The sequence below is a fragment of the Protopterus annectens genome, chromosome 8.part1 (genome assembly GCF_019279795.1).
Source record: "Protopterus annectens isolate FY-2018-M chromosome 8.part1, PAN1.0, whole genome shotgun sequence".
NCBI lineage: Eukaryota > Metazoa > Chordata > Ceratodontiformes > Protopteridae > Protopterus > Protopterus annectens.
The window spans coordinates 547,615,898-547,635,528 of record NC_056742.1 but is presented as its reverse complement, the minus strand read 5'-3'; the positions used below and the strand labels follow the sequence as shown (position 1 = coordinate 547,635,528).

Sequence of the window (19,631 nt, the reverse complement as noted above, 5' to 3'; positions counted from 1 at the left end):
GTGACTTAGAGCTGTAATAGTAGCATGTGCATTTTTTTACATAACTTACAGAAAGACTTAAGTCTGTCTTGTCTATCTGAAAGCTGAAGTTAGGTTAAGACTGTTCCTAAACCCTCTTCAGTCCTTTCATTTCCAGAATCCCAGACACTCTTAAATGCTTTAACTGTCTTGACCTCCACTATCCAGTTTCTCACCCACTTGGTTGAAAAATTGTTTTTTCTAGATCATATTAGACTGTGTCACTTTGATCTTCAGGTCATGCCCCCTCCTACCCTTCATTTCTCTTCTGTTGTGATGTTCTCATTTCTGTTTTGCATAATTTGTACCCATATAATAGTACACCCCTCTTCTTTCATGTTTTCCATTGAAAGTAGGTCTAGGTCCCTTATCCGTTACTTAAATGTTACACCCACCATTCCCCCCATGTTGTCGTAGTTGTCCATCTCTCCAGTCTTAGCATTTTTACTTGTAATTCCATTTAAAGCCTCCAGACATGAACATACTACTTGTTGTGGCCTTATCCATGCATAGTGGGTGCATTGTCATACTTCTGTGTAAGATTCCTCTAGTCTTATCATAAACACACTACCTCTCACTTTGTGCTTGGTGTTTTAAACCTCAAGTAATAGTAACACCAAGTCCTTTTCTTGCTCTGGATTTTTGTCTGTTCTAGCTGAATGCATATTCAGCTGTTTGGTTATTATTTCCCAGGGGAAGCACTTTGCATGTGCATTTGAGAGGGCTTGGGATAAAGTTGCCTTCTCTAAGACCATATTTCATGCCTGTAACCTTTTGAAATGCCTTTTAAGACACCCCTTCCTCAACCATTTGATACCGTACCTCACACTATAGTCTCGTAAGCTAAGAAATCTCTCCAGTTTTCATGTCCTTTCACATGTAATAGAAGAGCACATTAAATATACAGTGGAAGTATACTTGTAGCTTATAGTCCTGCCCGTTGTCCACCTAGTAGCATGTCCTCATAAGAGAACGTTTGAGAAGGGACAGTAAAAAGGTAACAGAAGTTTTTTGGCACTTTCTTTTGTTGCCTGAATTTTATCATCTTCTGGTTTGATTTCCATTCTTGCTCCTATCCATAATGCTTATGTTAATTTCAGCAAAGATGACCTCTCAGACTTAGTTTCCTTCATGGTTTAGAACATTTACTGTGTTTGGATTATGATCATGGCAACAACTATGTATGCAGTCCCATGTTTCCAGAACTATACATATTGTCAATTTTGAGGAAACCCATGCCTCCTGTGATGACCTCGTGGCAATCAGTGCCACTAAATGTGATGCAGATGCTGTTACCCAGTCTGTTTTAATGAATAATCCACAAAACATAGCTTTGACACACAGAGCATAGAGGGATTATGACTGCTGTCCTCGGTCTGGGTCTCTAACCTCCACACCCAAATTAGACTGCACACTATTCACTTAAAGAGCCACACCAATCTCTCTGTAAATCAATGTCTCCCTGCGCCCCTGTATCCACAGTAACTGCCATTCACTCAAAGTATCATTTTAGTGAAAGGCAGTTATACACACACACTTGCACCCAATTTTCTGGGAAGGCTGTTGAATCTTCCAATTTCACACAGCTTTCTTCCTGGGCTTGATAGTACTGCTACCACTCTGAAGAAAGCCAGAGACTTCCAGTTACCTGTATGCTCTGATTGTGCCACTTGATATTTCTTTTACATGTAGTCAACCGAAGCAGTTTTGAACATGTGGCCTTTACAGTTTGTTACTCCTAAGTGTAAATGGTTACCCCTAAGTGTAAATGGTTACCCTTTTCTCATAGGATCATAAGAAGTTGCTAGGCTATTGGCCCTGAGGCCTTTACAAGCCTAACCAAGAATTTAGCCCATGCTCCAAGTCAGCACCCTATGCCACTGTCAGGCAGGGATACAGGTGGAATCCCAGGTGTGTATTTTCTGTTCCCCATCCAGTTATCCAGGTTGTGGTTTAAAAGGGTTTAATGAGGTACTTTGCTTTACATGGAGAGGGAGTCTATTCTACAAAAGGGGGAGTCTATGGGACAAAAATCTGTCCCACCAACAAGTCGTATTGATGTCACAGACCAGGTTGAGGTCGTGTGTGCAGGTTACTCAAGTGGAGCTTGGATATGCAGCAGTCCCATCAGGGCAGGGTCTGAGATTGCTTTGTATGCCAGACAGAGGTCACCTCTGAGGAGTCTGTAGGAGAATATGTAGAGGGGCAGGGCTTTAGCCTGTATGTGTAGAGTAGATGTTTGAGTCCCTAGATTTTCTGGATGAGGAACCTCTGTGGTTTCTCCAGCTGCTGCATGTGCTTTGTGAGGTACATGCCGAATGGGGCATTGTATTCAATAATGGGTCTTATAAGGGAAGAATACAGGGATGTTATGACCACCTTGTCCCCGGATGAGATACCCTTACTAATGAGGTGGACCATGTAGAAAGCTTTCCGTACAGCGGAGGCAATATGGTGGTCAAAAGTCAGTTTGCTATCAACCTGGGTGCCCAAGTCCCTCACGACTGATTGCGTCGTTAGTGCCTTATTATCAGTGTGATCATTTCTGGGGACGTCACTCTCCTCAAAAGGGATGATGATGCATTTTTGGCATTTAGTTTGAGGCCATGTTTCTGGCACCAGTCATTTGTTTGGGTTAGACCCTCTTGCAGGATGTCCATATCACTAGGGGAATTGATGACAGCACCCAGCTTGCAGTCATCTGCAAATGTGGTCAGCCGTAACCCCCCAGATTTGGCCTGCACCTCTGAGAAGTATATCCCAAACAGCAAAGGCCCCAAGACCAATCCCTGGGGTATTCCGCTTGTTAAGGGTCTACTGCTTGAGGTGGCTTCCCCTATTTTGACTAGGTGGGTTCTCTTACTGAGCCAGTTTGCTACCCATCTGGTAACATATGGATTGATGCCTAGTTGAGAGAGTTTATCTATTATACGTGAGTGGGGAATAGCAGCGAAGGCCTTGGCCAGGTCAAGGTAGGCAGTGTGCACCATCTTTTCCTCGTCTACGGCCTTGGTGACTGTCTCAAAGAAATCAACCAAGTTTAACAGGCAAGACCTCCCCTTGACAAAACCAATCTGTGTGGGATCAAGTGTCTGGAGGTTGTCAGTGTCCTTGTTAATGAGGTCCTTGATAATCCACTCCATGGCCTTGCAGATGGGTCTATAATTTCTTGGATCAGTGGACACTCCACCTTCGTGCAAAGGGATGGCAGTAGCTGTCCTCCATTCAGCTGGGATGAAGCCAGTACTCAGGCTTTGGTGAAATAGGGTGCCTAATGGTGCTGCAAGGTCCTGCCTGAGTTCATGTAGGATGCAGCCTGGGATGTTATCGGGTCCCATGGAGGCTGTACTTTTTTGCCTTTGAGAGGGCAGTGTTGACTTGCTCTCTAGAGATAAGGGGAGGGGGGCAGGTACTGTGGATGTCCTGTTTTACTGATGGGGGGGACAGAGGACTGAAGTTTTCACTGAACCTGTCTGCCAGCAGGTTGGCTATATCTACAGGGTTTGTATATGCGGTGTCCTTGACCACCAGTTCTGAACAGATTTGGGTGCTTCCCTTGAGATTGTGGACATATGTGAAGAAAGCCTTATGATTGTCTTTAGTAGATGTAGCCAGTTTGGATTCGAAGTTTGCTTTGGAGGATTTTCGATACCTGTTCCTTCTTGGTCCTGGACAGCATTTTTTCCCTTTTATTATACATTTATTTATTGTAGATGTCCACCAGACAGGTTTAGTCTTCCTTGAGGAGGAGGATTTCATCCTGTTTGATATTCCTGATTCCATGCAGCTATATTAATACTCATATAATACTTTGGTGTAGGTTTGGACATATGTACTAGTTCCTGGGGAGGGGGCTGTGAGGCTGTTTATACCTTCCCTCAGGAGGTTGTAGTCAGCTTTGGAGAAGTTTTTTTGTTTGACCCTAGCTGGGGTGGGGGTGGGGGGGGTGGGGGAGATGGTGACTTTGAAAGTGACTGCTTTGTGATCGGATCTTACTAGGGATGATGACACTGTAGGGATGCTGCAGTGGTTACTCATGTTGGTTAATACCAAGTTCAAGATATTTTCATCTCTTGTGAAGGTGTCAGCCAACTGGTCCAAGGCATTTGCATTGACGAAATCAAGGAATCTCTGGGCATTTGTGCTTTAGCATGTGTATTTCTTCCAGTCTGTGGTTGGATAGTTAAAGTCGCCCAGGATCAGGGTAAAGGAGTGAATCTTGATAGATTCGAAGAGGTCCAGATAGGTGGACCAGGCATCTTGAGTCATAGTTTGAGGCCTGTAGCTATCTATGATTTGAATAGGGGTCTTGTCATTTGTTAATTGCACCTGGAGTATTTCCTGTGCATCATACTGTTTGACCAGCCAAGTCAAAGTTAAGCAACAGTGCATAAATACCAGCCACAATAGCTTAAAGATAATTAAAATGGGTTTTACTTAGAGAATAGTACATATGCTAAGTAAAACATACATAGGCTGGCACACAAAAAAGATTAAAGTAAAGTACAATAAATATAAATAGACTGCATACAGAAAAATCTGACTCCAGCTATCTAAGTTTCCCAGCTAGCTGCCACAAAGAGCACTGTTCCTTAAAATGACTAGCTAGTTTCCATAGGTAGGATGTTCTCACAGCAATGTCGCACTACTATCTCAACATTTCATTAAGTCACAATTATATAGCCAAAGTCCTCCTTATGATTTCATTGTTGCTATGGAGACTGGTCATAAACCAGCTAGCCCTACACCCATCACAACAGTAAGAGTTCGTCCCAATACCTTGACATCTGTTTCTTCTTCAGTTACATCCCAAACGGGCCTTAAAAAAATTCAATGACCTTTGCATCCCAATGTTCATCCTCATCTGTTATCTTAGAAGAAGGTGCCTTCCTATCTATGAACTAGCCCCTCACTGTGTCCTTTAACATATGGACAAACAAAACTGTTTACTAGATAACATACTTTGCAAATCAACATGCCAGAAACAGAAGAGAAGGAACATGCAAAGAGGAATATATTTTGATTGCTTCAGCCTACCATAAGCACATTTCACAATCCTTCACTTTTAGCCTTGCACCACTGGCTTCATACCTTCTTTACGTTGAGGGATGTGTGTGTGTGTGTGTGTGTGTGTGTGTGTGTGTGTGTATATATATATATATATATATATATATATATATATATATACACACACACACACACACACACACATATATATATATATATATATATATATATATATATATATATATATATATATGTCTTTCATTTGATAAACATGAAACATTTTTCTTGTCCAGTTGATCCAGTGTATTTTGTGGTCAGTGCTAAAATTCATTGAACAACCCAGCCTACTTCACAAATCTTAACTTCAGAACTGTCTCTATCACCTTTCTAACAACAAAATTCAAATTTATTGGCATGTAGTTCCCTGAGATGCTTTTTGTTCCATTTTTATAAGTAGATACTGCACTGCTAGCCTTTGGTTGCCCATGATCACTGACTGCCTAATGGACTTGTTTTTTTTTTTCTTAGAGATTTAACTAAAACCTCTTCAGTCCCTTTTAAGCCTACGCAGGATCTTGTCCAATCCCTTTGTCTTATTCTTTTTCAGAAGCAGTTTGTACCCTTCTCACTTCCCCATTCTTTATCTTCTGATTGTCTGTCCTTCACCTTCTCTTTTCCTGCCCTCTCATGTTTATATTTTCCCTTCTCTTTCCTTGATGAATAAAGTTTCAGATTGTTCATTTAGAATTTTTACATGCTTCATAGCTTTCTTATGTTTCTAACCTCCCAAAAGGGGTTCAGTAATAATCTTCCCCTACCGTTTCTTATGTTACTGAAGAAAGGGTTCTTTCCTTGTATAATTTCTGTTGACTTTATTTTCCCATTACATTTTAAAGCATTTCATCGCCTTTTTTCCAGCCTCTGCATATCTCTTCCAGCGATCCTTCCCTTGTTCCCCCAATTCCTGTATTACTTTTCTTCATCCTTTTGTGGGTCGCTTACCTTTTCTAGTAAACCAAGCAGCTAGTTTTCCTCATTGTTCTTTCTTAGTGCCCTCTTTAACCTTTTTTTCTGCAAATTTTTACACTGTTATGGTTTTCTATATGTTTCACACTTTTGCTACCTTGACACTGTCACATGCCCTTAGTAATGGAGAAAAAAATAATTTTCTTGGCCGTTTTAAACTACAGTACTGATTGTTCAGTCTTAACAAGTGGATACCTGAACTGCAAATGTTCTTCATTAGGTCTTTGCTGCACTATTCCTTACTTCTGAGACTTCTCCTCCAGGTGTCCCATTGAGCTAGCCAGTCTTCAGGAGATCAGATTCCTTCACTCTGTGACACATATCGGTGTCTGGTGTAAGAGGGACATATGCCAGTGCCATCATCAGAGCTTTCTTGCACAAAGTTTAAACTTATTCCAGGCTACAGGCCAAAAAGTGACCTACTTCCAAAGTGGTAGGCAGGTCTGTAAGTAGTAGGTGGAACCCAAAAAACAGAGATAGGCTAGACTAACAATGCCTCCCTCAGTTCCTTCCTGGAGACAAACCAAAGACTTTTGAAACACCATGTTTTTTTCTCTGATGAGAGTTGATTAATATCAAATACATTTTACATTCTATCTCCTTTCCCCATTGTGTTAATGTTTTGTCTAGTGTAGTGAGTTAAATGGCTTCTCTCCAAAGATGTAACTAGAGAGGTTGGAAGATGATATGTTTGGAAAGAGCCTTGTTATCTTTAATTTTCAAATCATGACAACAATACATTTCCAAAGATATGATATTGATGTTTTTGAATGAGATTCTTTTGATAATTTTTATGTTTTAGTGATTTGCAGTCTTCACATTTTAATCGTGTTACTAATTCTTTCTTTTGTTCACAGTGTACATCTCTTTGCTGTAAACAATGTCACAGTACAGAAATCACAACCAAAAATGATATTTTCAGGTAAATTCCTTATAGTAATTGCTATTTCATATAAAGTAAATATGAAAGTGCAGGCTTACATCCAAAAAAGTTGGTCACGAACTGCTTAATAATTGCTCACTGTCTCTGAGTTACAAGCTGTTGAGTAAGGTACGGAGTAAGCAGAGTACGTTCTTAATCATGGTTTCATCTTTTGACTTGTGTGGTGCACAGCAAGTTCTGGAGTGTACTCCTCAGCATTCAGTTTAAACAATTTTTGGCAAAGTAGATTTTGTTTTGTTTCCTAGCAATGAGTTGTAACTCACTTTAGAAAGCACACTTGGGCAAAGAAGATCTGTTCAATTCCTGTACAGCAGATGCAATTCCAGTGAAATAAAAGTATAGTAACATTTAGTCAGACCTTATATCATTGATGCCACATTTCATCAGAAAAGGAGCTCTACTTAGTCTAAATAACATTCCAACAATGAGAAACCAATACAGAATTAATTTATGTGCTATCCTGTATGTTACACATTTTCACTCTCTATAGGAGCTAGCTGCTGCTCAGGTGCATTTTTCTTTACTGTGTCATGTTGAAGTTGTCACTTGACAGACAGAATGGTAAATCCCTAATGTTTCATTCAGTATTCAGTGTTCTCTGTCAGCAATTGGCTGTCAGTAAACACACAAAATGCTAGTGTAATGCACCTCTGTTTTTTTGCTTTTTTAAATGAGCATTCCATTTGTGTCAAGGATATGAATATACACTTCTGCTTCAGTATCTGTTTCATAAATGGTTACTAGGGATGCCATTGAGGAACCTTGCCCAATTTCACAGTTACCTTGGAGCTGTCTGTTTAAATAACTTGCTGAGAATTGCACAGTAGGCAACTGGAAGCCGGGGGACTGTAACCCTTGTCTTTAGGAAGCAGCTAATTAACACCTAAGTAGTGTGGAATGTAACATCTCTAGCAGTCTACACACATCTTGCATTTCAGAACATTTTCTAAAAAATAAGCTTAAATAGGATAAGATAAAAGTAAATATTCTGTGAACAATAAAAGCTATTAAAACTGTGTAACTTGAAATGTTATCAGTAAGAATTCTTTGTAGTGATAATAGTGTATTCATAGTCTTTCCGTAAATACTATAGTAATGTTATCTGATGTTGTCCTTATCCATTCCTCAGCTGATGGGTTTGGATCTGAGACTCTGATCTGACTCGGCCATTTCTACCAGATCAACGGATCCAAGAACTCTTGAGCTCCTCCCTTTACCCATAATGCCCATCCTGCCTAACATCCTCCAGATCTCATTTACCTCCATTCAACATCAGAAGAGGATCCTTCAGCTCTTGAGTTTTTTTGGAGTTTTTCATAGCAGTTATTTATGAGTTTTTCTCTCAGATATTGTTAGTTGTATATTTTAACTCTCTTACCTCCCTTTCATAATCTTTTAGCTATTTTCTGCCACTTTTTAGCTGCCATTTTATCGGTACTTGCTTACAGTACCATTGTTGGTACTGTTTTCCCCTTTCTCTACTCATGTGTATTCCTGTCTACCATTGTTGGTAGTTTCTTTCTAACTTTTTTTCTTATCTAAACATAAATAAAACCATTTATATTGTTAGTCTGTCTTTTACTGCTAACTACCTAAAATTGTGTTTATTGTACAGATGGCTGAAAAACCTACATGATTTAAAAAGTGTGTTACCTGTGGACATAAGCTTCGCAGCTCAGATACCTATGGGGAATGCATGTATTGCCTCTCAGCTCAGATGCCCACAGGGAATGCGTGTATTGCCTAGGTTCCACTCACTTGAATGTGGGTTGTTCAGTCTGCTGTGGTTTTAACTCCAGAGCTTTAACCGACCTGAGGAATAAGTTAGTCTTGAGAGGCCTTCTTCCATATTCCTGTACTTTTTCATTTGCTGGGGCTGAAACCCCTACCAAAAAATGGCAACAGTAAGTAGGATTCCACTTTTAATTATAAGGAGTCCCACAAGAGGTCTCTGGAACATTCTTCTTCATTTGGTCCTGCATCAGAGCCCCCTTCTAAAATGCATAACAATTCGGCTCCATCTGTCTCTGATCCAACTGTTTCAAAACCTAGATCTCCTCAGATCTGTACTCCTCTGCTTCTGTTGGATCTGATGTCATTACTGCTTCATCCTTTCCTGGAGGAATCTTGGTATAGACACTCAAGGCCTCCATCCACCACTTCATCTCTTAGATCTTCCGGAAGCTTTTTAGAAGCTGATGTTGATAGGATGATGACAAATTTTCTCAGAGCACAGATCCAGATGTTGGTTCTCCTGGCTTTGACTCCCACTGGATCCGTGAGCTGTGTTTTGCTGCCCCTTTAGTATATTTTTCTCTGATCTGACCCACTGTTTTGGAGCCCTCTGATCTGAGATCTCTGGGGTGTCTTCATCGGATTCAAAGATGATCTGTTTTTCGAGTCCGAGGGTTTCCCTGTGTCGATCAGATCCAAACCTTTCAGAGCCAAAGCTTTGGTGCCATATCCAGGGGGTTGGAGTCAACTCCGAAGCTTTCACAGCCATCTCTTCCCCTCGGGGCTTTGCCACTGTACAGGTTAGGTCAGACTCCCTACTTGGGTGGAATGCTGGTGGAGTTGCAGGAGATAATGGTCAAGAAATTCCAGCCCCCTTGCTGTCGACTTTGGTGTCCCCTGGGCATTCTTTGACGTTGTGGAGATGTTTCTAGAGAAGGGACATCCTTTCCCCCCCTTGGATCAGACAAGTCTTGCCTCAACTGGTTCTATGCTCTAAGCCTCATTCGTCCATTCCATTGGGACAACCAGCCCGAACAAATCTCCAGCCGGTCTGCCAGGACATTGTCATCTGTTCTGATCCTTCACCAGATCACCTAACAGAGGAAGTCCCCCAGAAGAGAACTTGTGAGAGGAGACACCCAGATTAACCCCAGGAATCTGTCATGGAAGATACTGGTTTTGATAAAGGGGGGGTCCCCTTAGATCTCCACCTGAAGACGTCTGTTTTGGAGACATCCCAGAGCTCCTGAAATAAAAAGGTGGTTGATCCTCCAATACCCCTTCCCAGGAGGAATCCATGTTCCTGGAGGCTTTCGGCTCTGGCCTGTCTACTTCTTGGGTGAACACCTCCCTCCAACTGATGAGCTCATAGACTTGGTCTCTCACTGGCATGGAAGGAGCAAGATATCATATAGCCAGTTCCAAAAACACCAGACAAAATTTTAGCCCCCCCCCCACAAGGACTGGACACACTGGAGGAAAGGAGTCCCAGTCAGTGCCATGGTTGTGGCTGCAACCCCTAGAAAAGAACTGGCAGAACAGAGTTCATTTGTCTGTCCCCCTAACAGAGTCCAGGGTTTTGGGCAGATTTGGAAAGAGCATATACTCTTCACTGACCTTTGCCCTCAGGTCATTGAATTATTTTATGAGGTTACATAGAGATCTGACAAGGAAGCTTTCCAAATCACTTTTTGGGTCCACATCTGCCAAGGATGAAAATAGAATTTCCTAGCAACTGCTCACCCCTATAGTCTGTTTCAAATGTGTTGATGAGGTTGATCTCCTATGCAGTGGAAAGTACCCCACTGACAGCGGACTAAGGCATAGCCATCAGGTGACATACCTGGATGCGACTATGTGACTTTGCGGAGCCCTTTAAGTCTTTGTTCATCAATGCACCTTTTGATGAATCTTTCTTGTTCGGCCCCAAGGAAAGAACATACTGTCCAGATCTTACCAAGATGGAAAGACCCTGTCTGCCATGGGTGTGTGTTTTTAAAGCCCTCAGAGGCCTTTCTTAAGGAATCAGCAAGAAGGTAAAAAATGTGGTTTAGAAAATCCCGGGTTCCTTTTCTAGATTCACATAGAGATGATTCCCCCAGAGGAAGGGGGAACTCAAATGGAAGACGCTATCCTTGCAGCAGAGGTGACCCACAAAACCAGGGCTTCCTTCTCTGGTAAGCTGCATCAGCACTCCTGAAAGGGGGCCCAGCTGCTCCCCTCTGGAGGCAGTCAGGGGGGTGCTTGTCTATGCACCAGAGAGCCTGGCTATCTATAGCAGACGAGTACTGGTGCAAAGAAACATCCAGAGGTTATACTATACCATTTTCCCTCCCCTCCCCACCAATGTGAAAAAAAATCCCCTATGTTCCACCCAGCCAGAGGGAAGCAATGACTCTAGAAACAGAAAAGCTCCTAGAAAGAGTCATCCAAGAGATCCCCCCATACCAGAGAGGATCTGGAATTTAAGATTTTTCTTGATGCCAAAAATGACAGGGGACTTGAGACCAAGTCTGGATCTCAGCAATTAAAATCAGTTTGTGTAGTATTCAGAATTTTGAATGGTCATGGTGCAGTCCATTTTGCTTCTGCTACAAAAGGACGATTGGATATACTTAATAGATCTTCATGATGTGTGCTGTCACATCAAAATGAACAGGTGCTCCAGAAGATACCTGCACATGTTCTTTGTGTTTTATTGTTGCAGTCATCACTTGTGGGTTATTCCTCCTGGGTAGCCCTCAGCCGGCCCGAATACCAGAGTAAAGACTATCCCTCTTGCATCAGCTGCAAGTCGCCTGAGACTGACGTCAGGTAATCAGGGCTATAAAGGCATGCAGCTGACGTCATTACATCAGTCTTTCTTGCCGTGGAGCCTGAAGCAGAAGCAGTTTACGAGTGTATCTGTCGGCTGTTGCCAGAGTGAGGAAGAAAAACTAATAAAGCTAAGTGCCCCATTGGGGATCTTTTTCTTGCACTTAACTGATGTCCGAAAAAGTAAATTGTCTCCGCTGTGGAAAACAAATACCACACTGAGACTTCCACAATCTGTGTGTGACTTGCTTAGGCCCAGACTATGACATCCCCGGATGTCGGTTCGGGTTTATATTATATTTTTGAAATTTTCAAACATCGAACACCATATGGTCGACACCATATGAGCGATGTTTGAAATTTCAGAAATATAATAAAATAAAAATAAAAAAACTATACGTAACTAAATGCTGTAGGCAGGGGTGCAAGCCTCCCCTGCACCCCCCATGTTGGGGGCTGTGCCCCCACACCCCCGCTACTTAAGTATTCCTACTCTGAGATCGCACTGCATTGAAGTAAAGGAAAAATATTCTTACGGCGATTTCTGTGTTACACGTGTGACATTTCGACCAATCGGGTTTGCTCAGTACGTGTTCGCCATTTACAATTTTCGATCACGCAATAGGAACCCTGTCGGTTCTGTGCTTTATTTAGTGCTAGGACCATCCATAGAAGAGCTGAATTTGTAGCCCGGCATTTCAGGGAGATTAGTTACCAGTGCGAAATGGCATCTGTCGATCAGTCTATGGTGGAAATCCCTAAAAAGAGAAGGAAAGGGATAGACCACAAAAGGCTAGGCCCACAAACGGCACAAACCTGAAGTCAGCCAGCCTACTATGTGGATCTTAGTGAGGTGCTTACATGCAGCCCCCTGACAACAGCTGTTCAACCACCACAGGCCTCTACCGAGACCCTTTTGGAGTCTGGTTTGCTGCCGGATCAGGCTTCTCCTTCCAAAGTATTGGTCGCCAGCCCTGCAGTTGGGTCCAGAGCCGCTTTGCAGTCACCAGCTTCTGAGGAGGCCTTTCGGATGACCGATGCCAGACAAAAAACAACGGCTGTACCGCCAGCCATGACCGCACCCAGGCCCATTGAATCTCTGAGGCCTAAAGCCAAGGCCACTCCTAGGAAAACTCATGCCTCTATGCTCTGTCAACCACAACCTCCCACCTAACCTGTTCAGTCACAGCAGTTACTTAGGATGGCTGAGGTTTTAGTCACTCTCATCAGAGGCAACCAACCTACTCAGGCCTCTCCTGTCGAGAGAGAAAGGGACCTTTTCCCAAAGGTGCTTTCAGAACCAGAGTCTGATGACTCAAATTTCTGAACTCAGATGCTGAACAACAGCTCCTGACAGTCTTTCTGGATTCTGATGCTGAGAAATCCATTCCTTCTGCATCCCCTCCTGAGGTCCTCTCTTTTGGGGAGACCTTAAATACCCTTAGATAGTATTTCCATTTTGAAGCTCAGGACTACCCCCAATCTAAGAAAAGACTGAGAGAGTCCCTAGACTTACCACTCCACAAACCCTTGTCCATCCCTCCCATTCTGGATGTGGTGGAGTATATCTTCCTGGAGTCCGGCCTCATACTTGATGCCCTTGCTCCTGCACTCAGAAAGCCTGATATATATTATAGGGTGCCATATACCCATAAGTATTTATTTAAGAACCCTGCAACCAACCCAGAGGTCATCACTCAGGGACCTAAGGGGGCTAGGGCCAGTTCCTCCAAAAACCCAATTCCCTCTGACAAGGAGAGCAGGGCTTTGGACAGATGGGGCAAAAAGGTATACAATTCAGCTACCTTTGATGGGGCAAAAAGGTATACAGTTCAGCTACCTTAGCTGTTAGATCCCTCAACTTCTAGTTCCATATGCTAAAATATAAACAGAACATGCTGGATTTATTAAAGCAGAAAATTTCCTCCTTATCAGACAGTGTTGCTACCAGAGAACTGGGAGATCTGATGCACTCCAGCTCTCAAGTGGCAAAACATTCCCTGCATTGCGGATTTGATGCTCTAGAAGCCTCTAGCAGGGCTGCTGTTTCTGGATCAGTCATCAAGAGACATGCATTGGTTGGGAGAGCAACCTTTGCCTGATCACATAAAATCAAAACTTCTGGATGACCCTAGGATAGGGAACAATTGTTCGCCCCTAAAGCAGAGGGAGGTGATCAAGAAAATGCAGGATAAGGCCAAGTCCATGCAGTCAAAGACTTCCTACAGGTGCAACCCCTCCCCAGATTTAGTAGGATCTTTCCCACCAAACACTGGTCCTTTCCTGCCCAAACCAAACCTGTGCAAGGAAAGGAACACAGAGATAGGCCCTCTAGGCAACAGCACTAAAGCCAGCAGAGGCCTAGACAGTTGACCTCCACCACTTCTAAGTTCTAAGTCCACGGACACCCCTCACCCTCAGGCTAGGAGGAAGGTTATCCCTATTCTTAAACATGTGGCAAACCATCACAGCAGATCAGTGGGTCCTAAAAGTAATTTCCCAAGGATACAGATTCTCTTTCAAAGAGAGCCCAAGTTTATATTGTTATCCAGATATTCCAGCAAATCAGAGGACAGAGACCCTCTGCAAAATTCAAAACTTCTGTGCTCAAGGGGCGGTGGAGCCAGTACCAGAAGAACAAGCAGGAAAAGGATTTTATTCAAAGTTGTTCTAGTACCCAGAAAAGAGGGCACCTGGCACCCTGTCCTAGAGTTATCCACATTAAACCTGTCCCTCATGGTGCCAAAATTCAAGATGCTAACACTCCAAAAACTCTTGCCAATGCTAACACCAAATGCTTGGCTAGTAACCCTAGATTTAAAAGACGCCGACCTCCATATCCCCATAAGGGAATCTTGCAGGAGTTTCCTTTGTTTCAGAGCAGGCTCAGAGCACTTTCAGTTCTCTGCTCTGCCCTTTCCATCAACAAGGAAAAATCCCCATTTCAGACCCACAAGGTGGATAATCTCCTTGGGGGCTCTCCTGGACATATCCACCCAAAGAGCCTTCCTTTCTCCAGAAAAGTAGTTTTCTCCCCCTCTGCTTCTCCCGGTTAGCTCACAGGACACACCTCACAGCCAGGAAGTACTTGCAAGCACTAGGGTACATGGATTCCTGCATCCTGTTGGTGCCCTTGGCCAGGCTACACATGAGGAAGATGCAATGGTACCTACGAAACCTATGGTGCTAACATTCTTAGTCACTGGAACTGCAGCTACCTCAGATTCCCTGCTTAAGGAAGGAACTCCTATGGTGAGCAGAAGTCTATACCCTGAACAGGGGTCTACCATTTACCACCCTTCCACAAGGCCAGACCATCGCCACAGATGCCTCAGACATGGCCTGGGGGGCTCACTTAGAGGACATGTGCACCCAAAGCACCTGGAATCAGAGGGAGCTAACCCTCCACATCAGCCTGAAAGAAGTGATGGCAGTGCACAGGGCTATAACAGTTTTCAAGCCCCACTTCAGACCAGGAGTGCTCTTGATCAAAACAGATAACACCACGGTCATGTGGTACATCAGCAAGCAGGGGGAACTCATTCCTACCCCCTTTGTTGTCTAGCCATGCTAATCTGGCAGACAGCCTCATTGTTGGGGCTCTGATAGCCCAGTACATCCCAGCACAACACCCTAGCAGACCATCTCAGCAGAAGTGTACTGGACCACCACGAATGGCAGCTACAAAAGGAAACCTTCCACACAATCATTCGCCGCTGGAGGACACCAAAGGTAGACCTCTTCGCATCCATACAAAACAAACAATTGACAAGGTTCTGCGCCAGTTAGTTCCACCCACAAGCTTGGAAGGTGGGTCCCCTCTCCTTCTACTGGGGAAACATGTTTGTGTACACCTTCTCTCCTTTGCCAATGATTCCCATTGTGCTTCTAAACATCAGGGAGGAAAGGGCCAAGGCCCAGGCAACACTTGTACCCCTTGCTCCTCAACCTGACCAAGGAGCTACCCATGAGCCTGCCTCTCACAGAAAAGCTGCTAACCCAAGAAAAAAGGTTAGTACTGCATCCAAATCTTCAAACACTCAGCCTATCCGCATGGCTTATACCACAGAGACAGATATCAGGCCACCTTTAACCAAACAGGTTCTGGATATCCTACATACCCTTACTGAACACAGACAATAGTAATATAGAAAACAATATTACAGATAATAATGCTGTGGAAGTTGAAAACAATGAAATTCACAATAGAAGAAAAGAACTAACTACCCCTTTTTTTGTCATGACATTCAACTCTAACACCAACATAATAAGAAGAGCTATAAACAAGACATGGGACATCTTCAAGAGCATGCTTAATAGGTTAGATATATTCAACAGACATTTATGTTATAGTTTTAGAAATGGACCTAACCTTAAGAACATTTTTGAGGAAGTTAGATAGGAGAATGATGTAACAAACAAAAAGAAAGGAACTTTTCGTTGTGGAAGATGTTCGCAATGCATATTTGTAGCGAATACAAGTGAACTAATAATACCTACCATTCCATTATGTTTTAGAAGTAAGCAACATTATACTTGTTATACTGGAGAGATAGTGTATTTAGTTTACTGTACTTATTGTTGGGCTTATTATGTAGGGAAGACAGAGAGACACTTAAGACAAAGAACATATGAGCATATGTATGACGTAAATAGAAAAAAGGAAACAAATGCACTTTTTAGACACACATTGTCATGTAAGGAAGCTAATTTTAAATTTTGGGTATTGGAATTGCTAACTAGGGACAGTAGAGTGGGAGACTGGGAAAACCAGTTAACCTACAGAGAACTGATATGGCAATTACGATTGGATGCCAACACACCCCCAGGAATGAACGATTGTGTCAGTTTTACCTGCCCTAAGGTTAAGGGCCAACAAAGTTAAAACCAACAATAAAACAAAAGCTTTGAATAAGAACTCATAGTCCATTACGTGGATATGATAACCTAACACGTAACAATATATGTACATATTTTTATTTACTTACTTATTTATTGGTTGTCATCCTTAATATTAATAACATTTTTAATACCTTTAACATTTCTTAAATGGTTCAACAATGCTAGTACGTTTTAATATTGATTTTTAATTTTAATTTTTAATAATTCATATTCATACCTACACAGATTTATTATAGAGGTTTATGGGATCATACAATAGTATTGTAAACATACATTTGTTTATCAACACATATATTTCTATTGGACATTTTTACTGGATATTTTTTATATATATTATATATTTTTTTATACATATTTCATGTCCTACTAAATGGTAAAAATGGTGTACTGCAACTTTATTTCAACCACAGTGACTTGAAGTTTTTTAAGTGAAATGTATTTTATCAAAATGAGTTGAATCACATGTTCTTAATTGTAATAAATTGAATAATTAATACAGACCTATATAAATACGTAAGCAGAAACATACTAACTATTCTGATGAGTTTCCTGCATTGGAAATGAAAGCGCTTAATCCATTTGTTTAAACTTTTGTTTGTTTTGCCCGTTTGTTCATTCAATAAATCAACTTGTATTATCCACTGCCTGGTTTCGTGGACTGAACAGTCTTTGAGGGAGAACTTAACTGTTACCATTCATTACTGAGTTTGTGGGACTGCCTTTATTGGTTCCTGTGTAACGGAGAACAATTGTGGTTATTAGTTTTTTTGCATTCTCTGTTTTCCATTTTGTGCTGTTACCAGGTTCTGGATATCATTAAGGAGGCTCAGCACCTTAAGATCCTACTCCACAAAATGGAAAACATTTACTGCCTGGTGCCACTCTAAGGGTACAAGCAGCTCCCATGCCACTCTCACCTTGGTTTTAAATTAACTGGTGGAGCTGGTGCAAAAGGGATTATCATACTCTTTAATCAAAATTCATGCCTCAGCCATCTCTGCTCATTCCTCCACAGAACAGCCCATGTTCCTCTACCCCCTATTAAAGCAATTCCTTAGAAGGGGTGTCACACATCAGACCACCTAGAGGACCACCCACTCCTGCATGGGACCTGAATTATGTACAGGAGAAGTTGACCTTACCTCCTTTTGAACCAGCTGCTTCAGCAGAAATGAGGCACCTCTCTTGGAAGACTGCCTTCTTGCTGGCCATAACCTCAGCCAGGAGGGTTTTAGAGCTGCAGGCCCTAATGGCCATCGACATTATCTTCCATCCTGACAGGGTGTCTCTTAGAACCAACACCTCATTCATGCTAAGGTGGTATCTGACATGACCCTTAATCAGGCTAATCCACCTCACTACCCTCTTTCCAAACCCACAAAATAGGGGGGAAAGGATCCTTCATACATTAGATGTACACAGACAGCTTAGATACTATCTGGTTAGGACCATGTCTTTCAGAAAGACTGACCAGCTGCTGGTCAGCTTCACCCCAGGGGCAGAGGGGAACCTATATCCAAACAGACCATTTCTAAATGGATATCTCACTGCATCCATTTCTGCTATTCCTTCCATGGGAAGATGCCTCCCAATCCTGTCCGAAGCCATTCCACTAGGGCAGCATCAACATCCACTGCCTTCATCAGAGGCATCCCTACCAATGATATTCTAGAAGCTGCCACTTGGACATCTGTTCACACCTTCACAAAAGACTATCAACTGCCTCTTTACTCCAAATCCTGGGCAGGCTTTGCTCCAGCAGCCCTGCAGGGCATAGTGGCTTCCACTTAGAGCAACACAAGCCTTTTCTAAGACTCCTTCCCGTCCTTCCTTCCACACTATTTTTCAGCTTTGGGAATCTTCCCACAAGTGATGACTGCAACAGTAAAACACGAAGAGCATAGTACAGTTGTGTACACTTACCATAAATGTAGATGTTCAAGTATATTCACTGTTGCAGTTCTGATTCCCTCCCTCCTTCCCCTTTTTGTTCCTTCCTTTCTAAATGTACCTAATGGCTTACCCCAGGTTGGCCTTCCTCAGGCCTTCTGGCCAGGGCTCCTATAGGTTGGGGGCAAGAAAAACTGATGTAATGACGTCAGCTGCCTCCCTTTATAGCCCTGACAACCTGACGTCAGTCTCAGGCGACCTGCAGCTGATGCAGGAGGGATACTCTTTACTCTGGTATTTGGGCCGGCCGAGGGCTACCCAGCAGGGATAACCCACAAGTGATGACTGCAGCAATGAATACACTCGAACATGTGCATTTGTGGCAAGTGTACACAACTATACTTTCTGGCTGGGAGACCATCATTACCAGTTCAGAGCATTGCTGTTAGGTCTAACCACAGCCCCCAGGGTGTTCACCAAATGCATGTCAGTGGTAGCAGCTCACTTGAGACCACTGGGATTCCAAGTGTTTCAATATCTAAATGACTGGCTTCTAACTGCCCCAACCAGGCATCAACTTCTACAGGCAAGAGAATACTTGCTCCAGTTGTGTGTTCATCTGGGAATCAGTCAGTTACCACAAATTACATCTCACACCGACTCAGAGCCTGGAGTTCATAGGTGCACATCTGGACACACTCAGTCAGATAGTTTCTCTTCCTTCTATTCAAATACACTGAGGTCCCAAGTGAAGAAAGTGATTCAGAGTTTTTCACTTCCAGCTCAACTAATCTTACAGGCACTGGGTTCCATGGCAGCGACCATCACTCTTGTTCCTCTGGCCAGATTTCATATGTGTATTCTTCAGTGGACACTTTCAGTCCAGTGGTCCATTCTTTAACATCCATTAACAGCTCCAATCACGATCACACAAGCATGCAAAAGATAGCTTCTTTGGTGGATTCATTCATACTCACTCTCTGAAGGCCATCCATTTGTTCTTCCCTCGCCCGTGGCCACAGTGACCATGGACACCTCCCAATGGCCAAGTCTGATTTGAGTCTCTGACCTGAATCCGTCAGTTGAGGAAGAATGAAAAAGCTTTAGCTTCCAGAAGCCTGAATGAGGCTGATGTGGATAGAATGATAAGAACGTTTCTGTCGGTGAAGATTCAGATGAGCATTCTGTCAGAGTTTGGCAATGTATGATCTCATCCAGTCGGTTTTTGATAGCAACTCACATTCATTCCAGGGAAATCTAACATGATGCAGACAAATTGAACAGTTCCATCCTACTA

The 19,631-nt window shown here is 42.8% G+C and overlaps 1 protein-coding gene across 2 annotated transcripts in view; it reads left to right on the top strand.

Annotated features, from left to right (window-relative positions):
* Positions 1-19,631, top strand: part of CRBN (cereblon) — a 945,847-nt gene that overhangs the window by 817,610 nt on the left and 108,606 nt on the right. For both annotated transcript variants that reach the window (XM_044082066.1, XM_044082065.1), the window contains one exon: positions 6,909-6,973. In XM_044082066.1, coding sequence (XP_043938001.1) covers positions 6,909-6,973 — 65 coding nt within the window. The remainder of the gene's footprint in view (positions 1-6,908; positions 6,974-19,631) is intronic.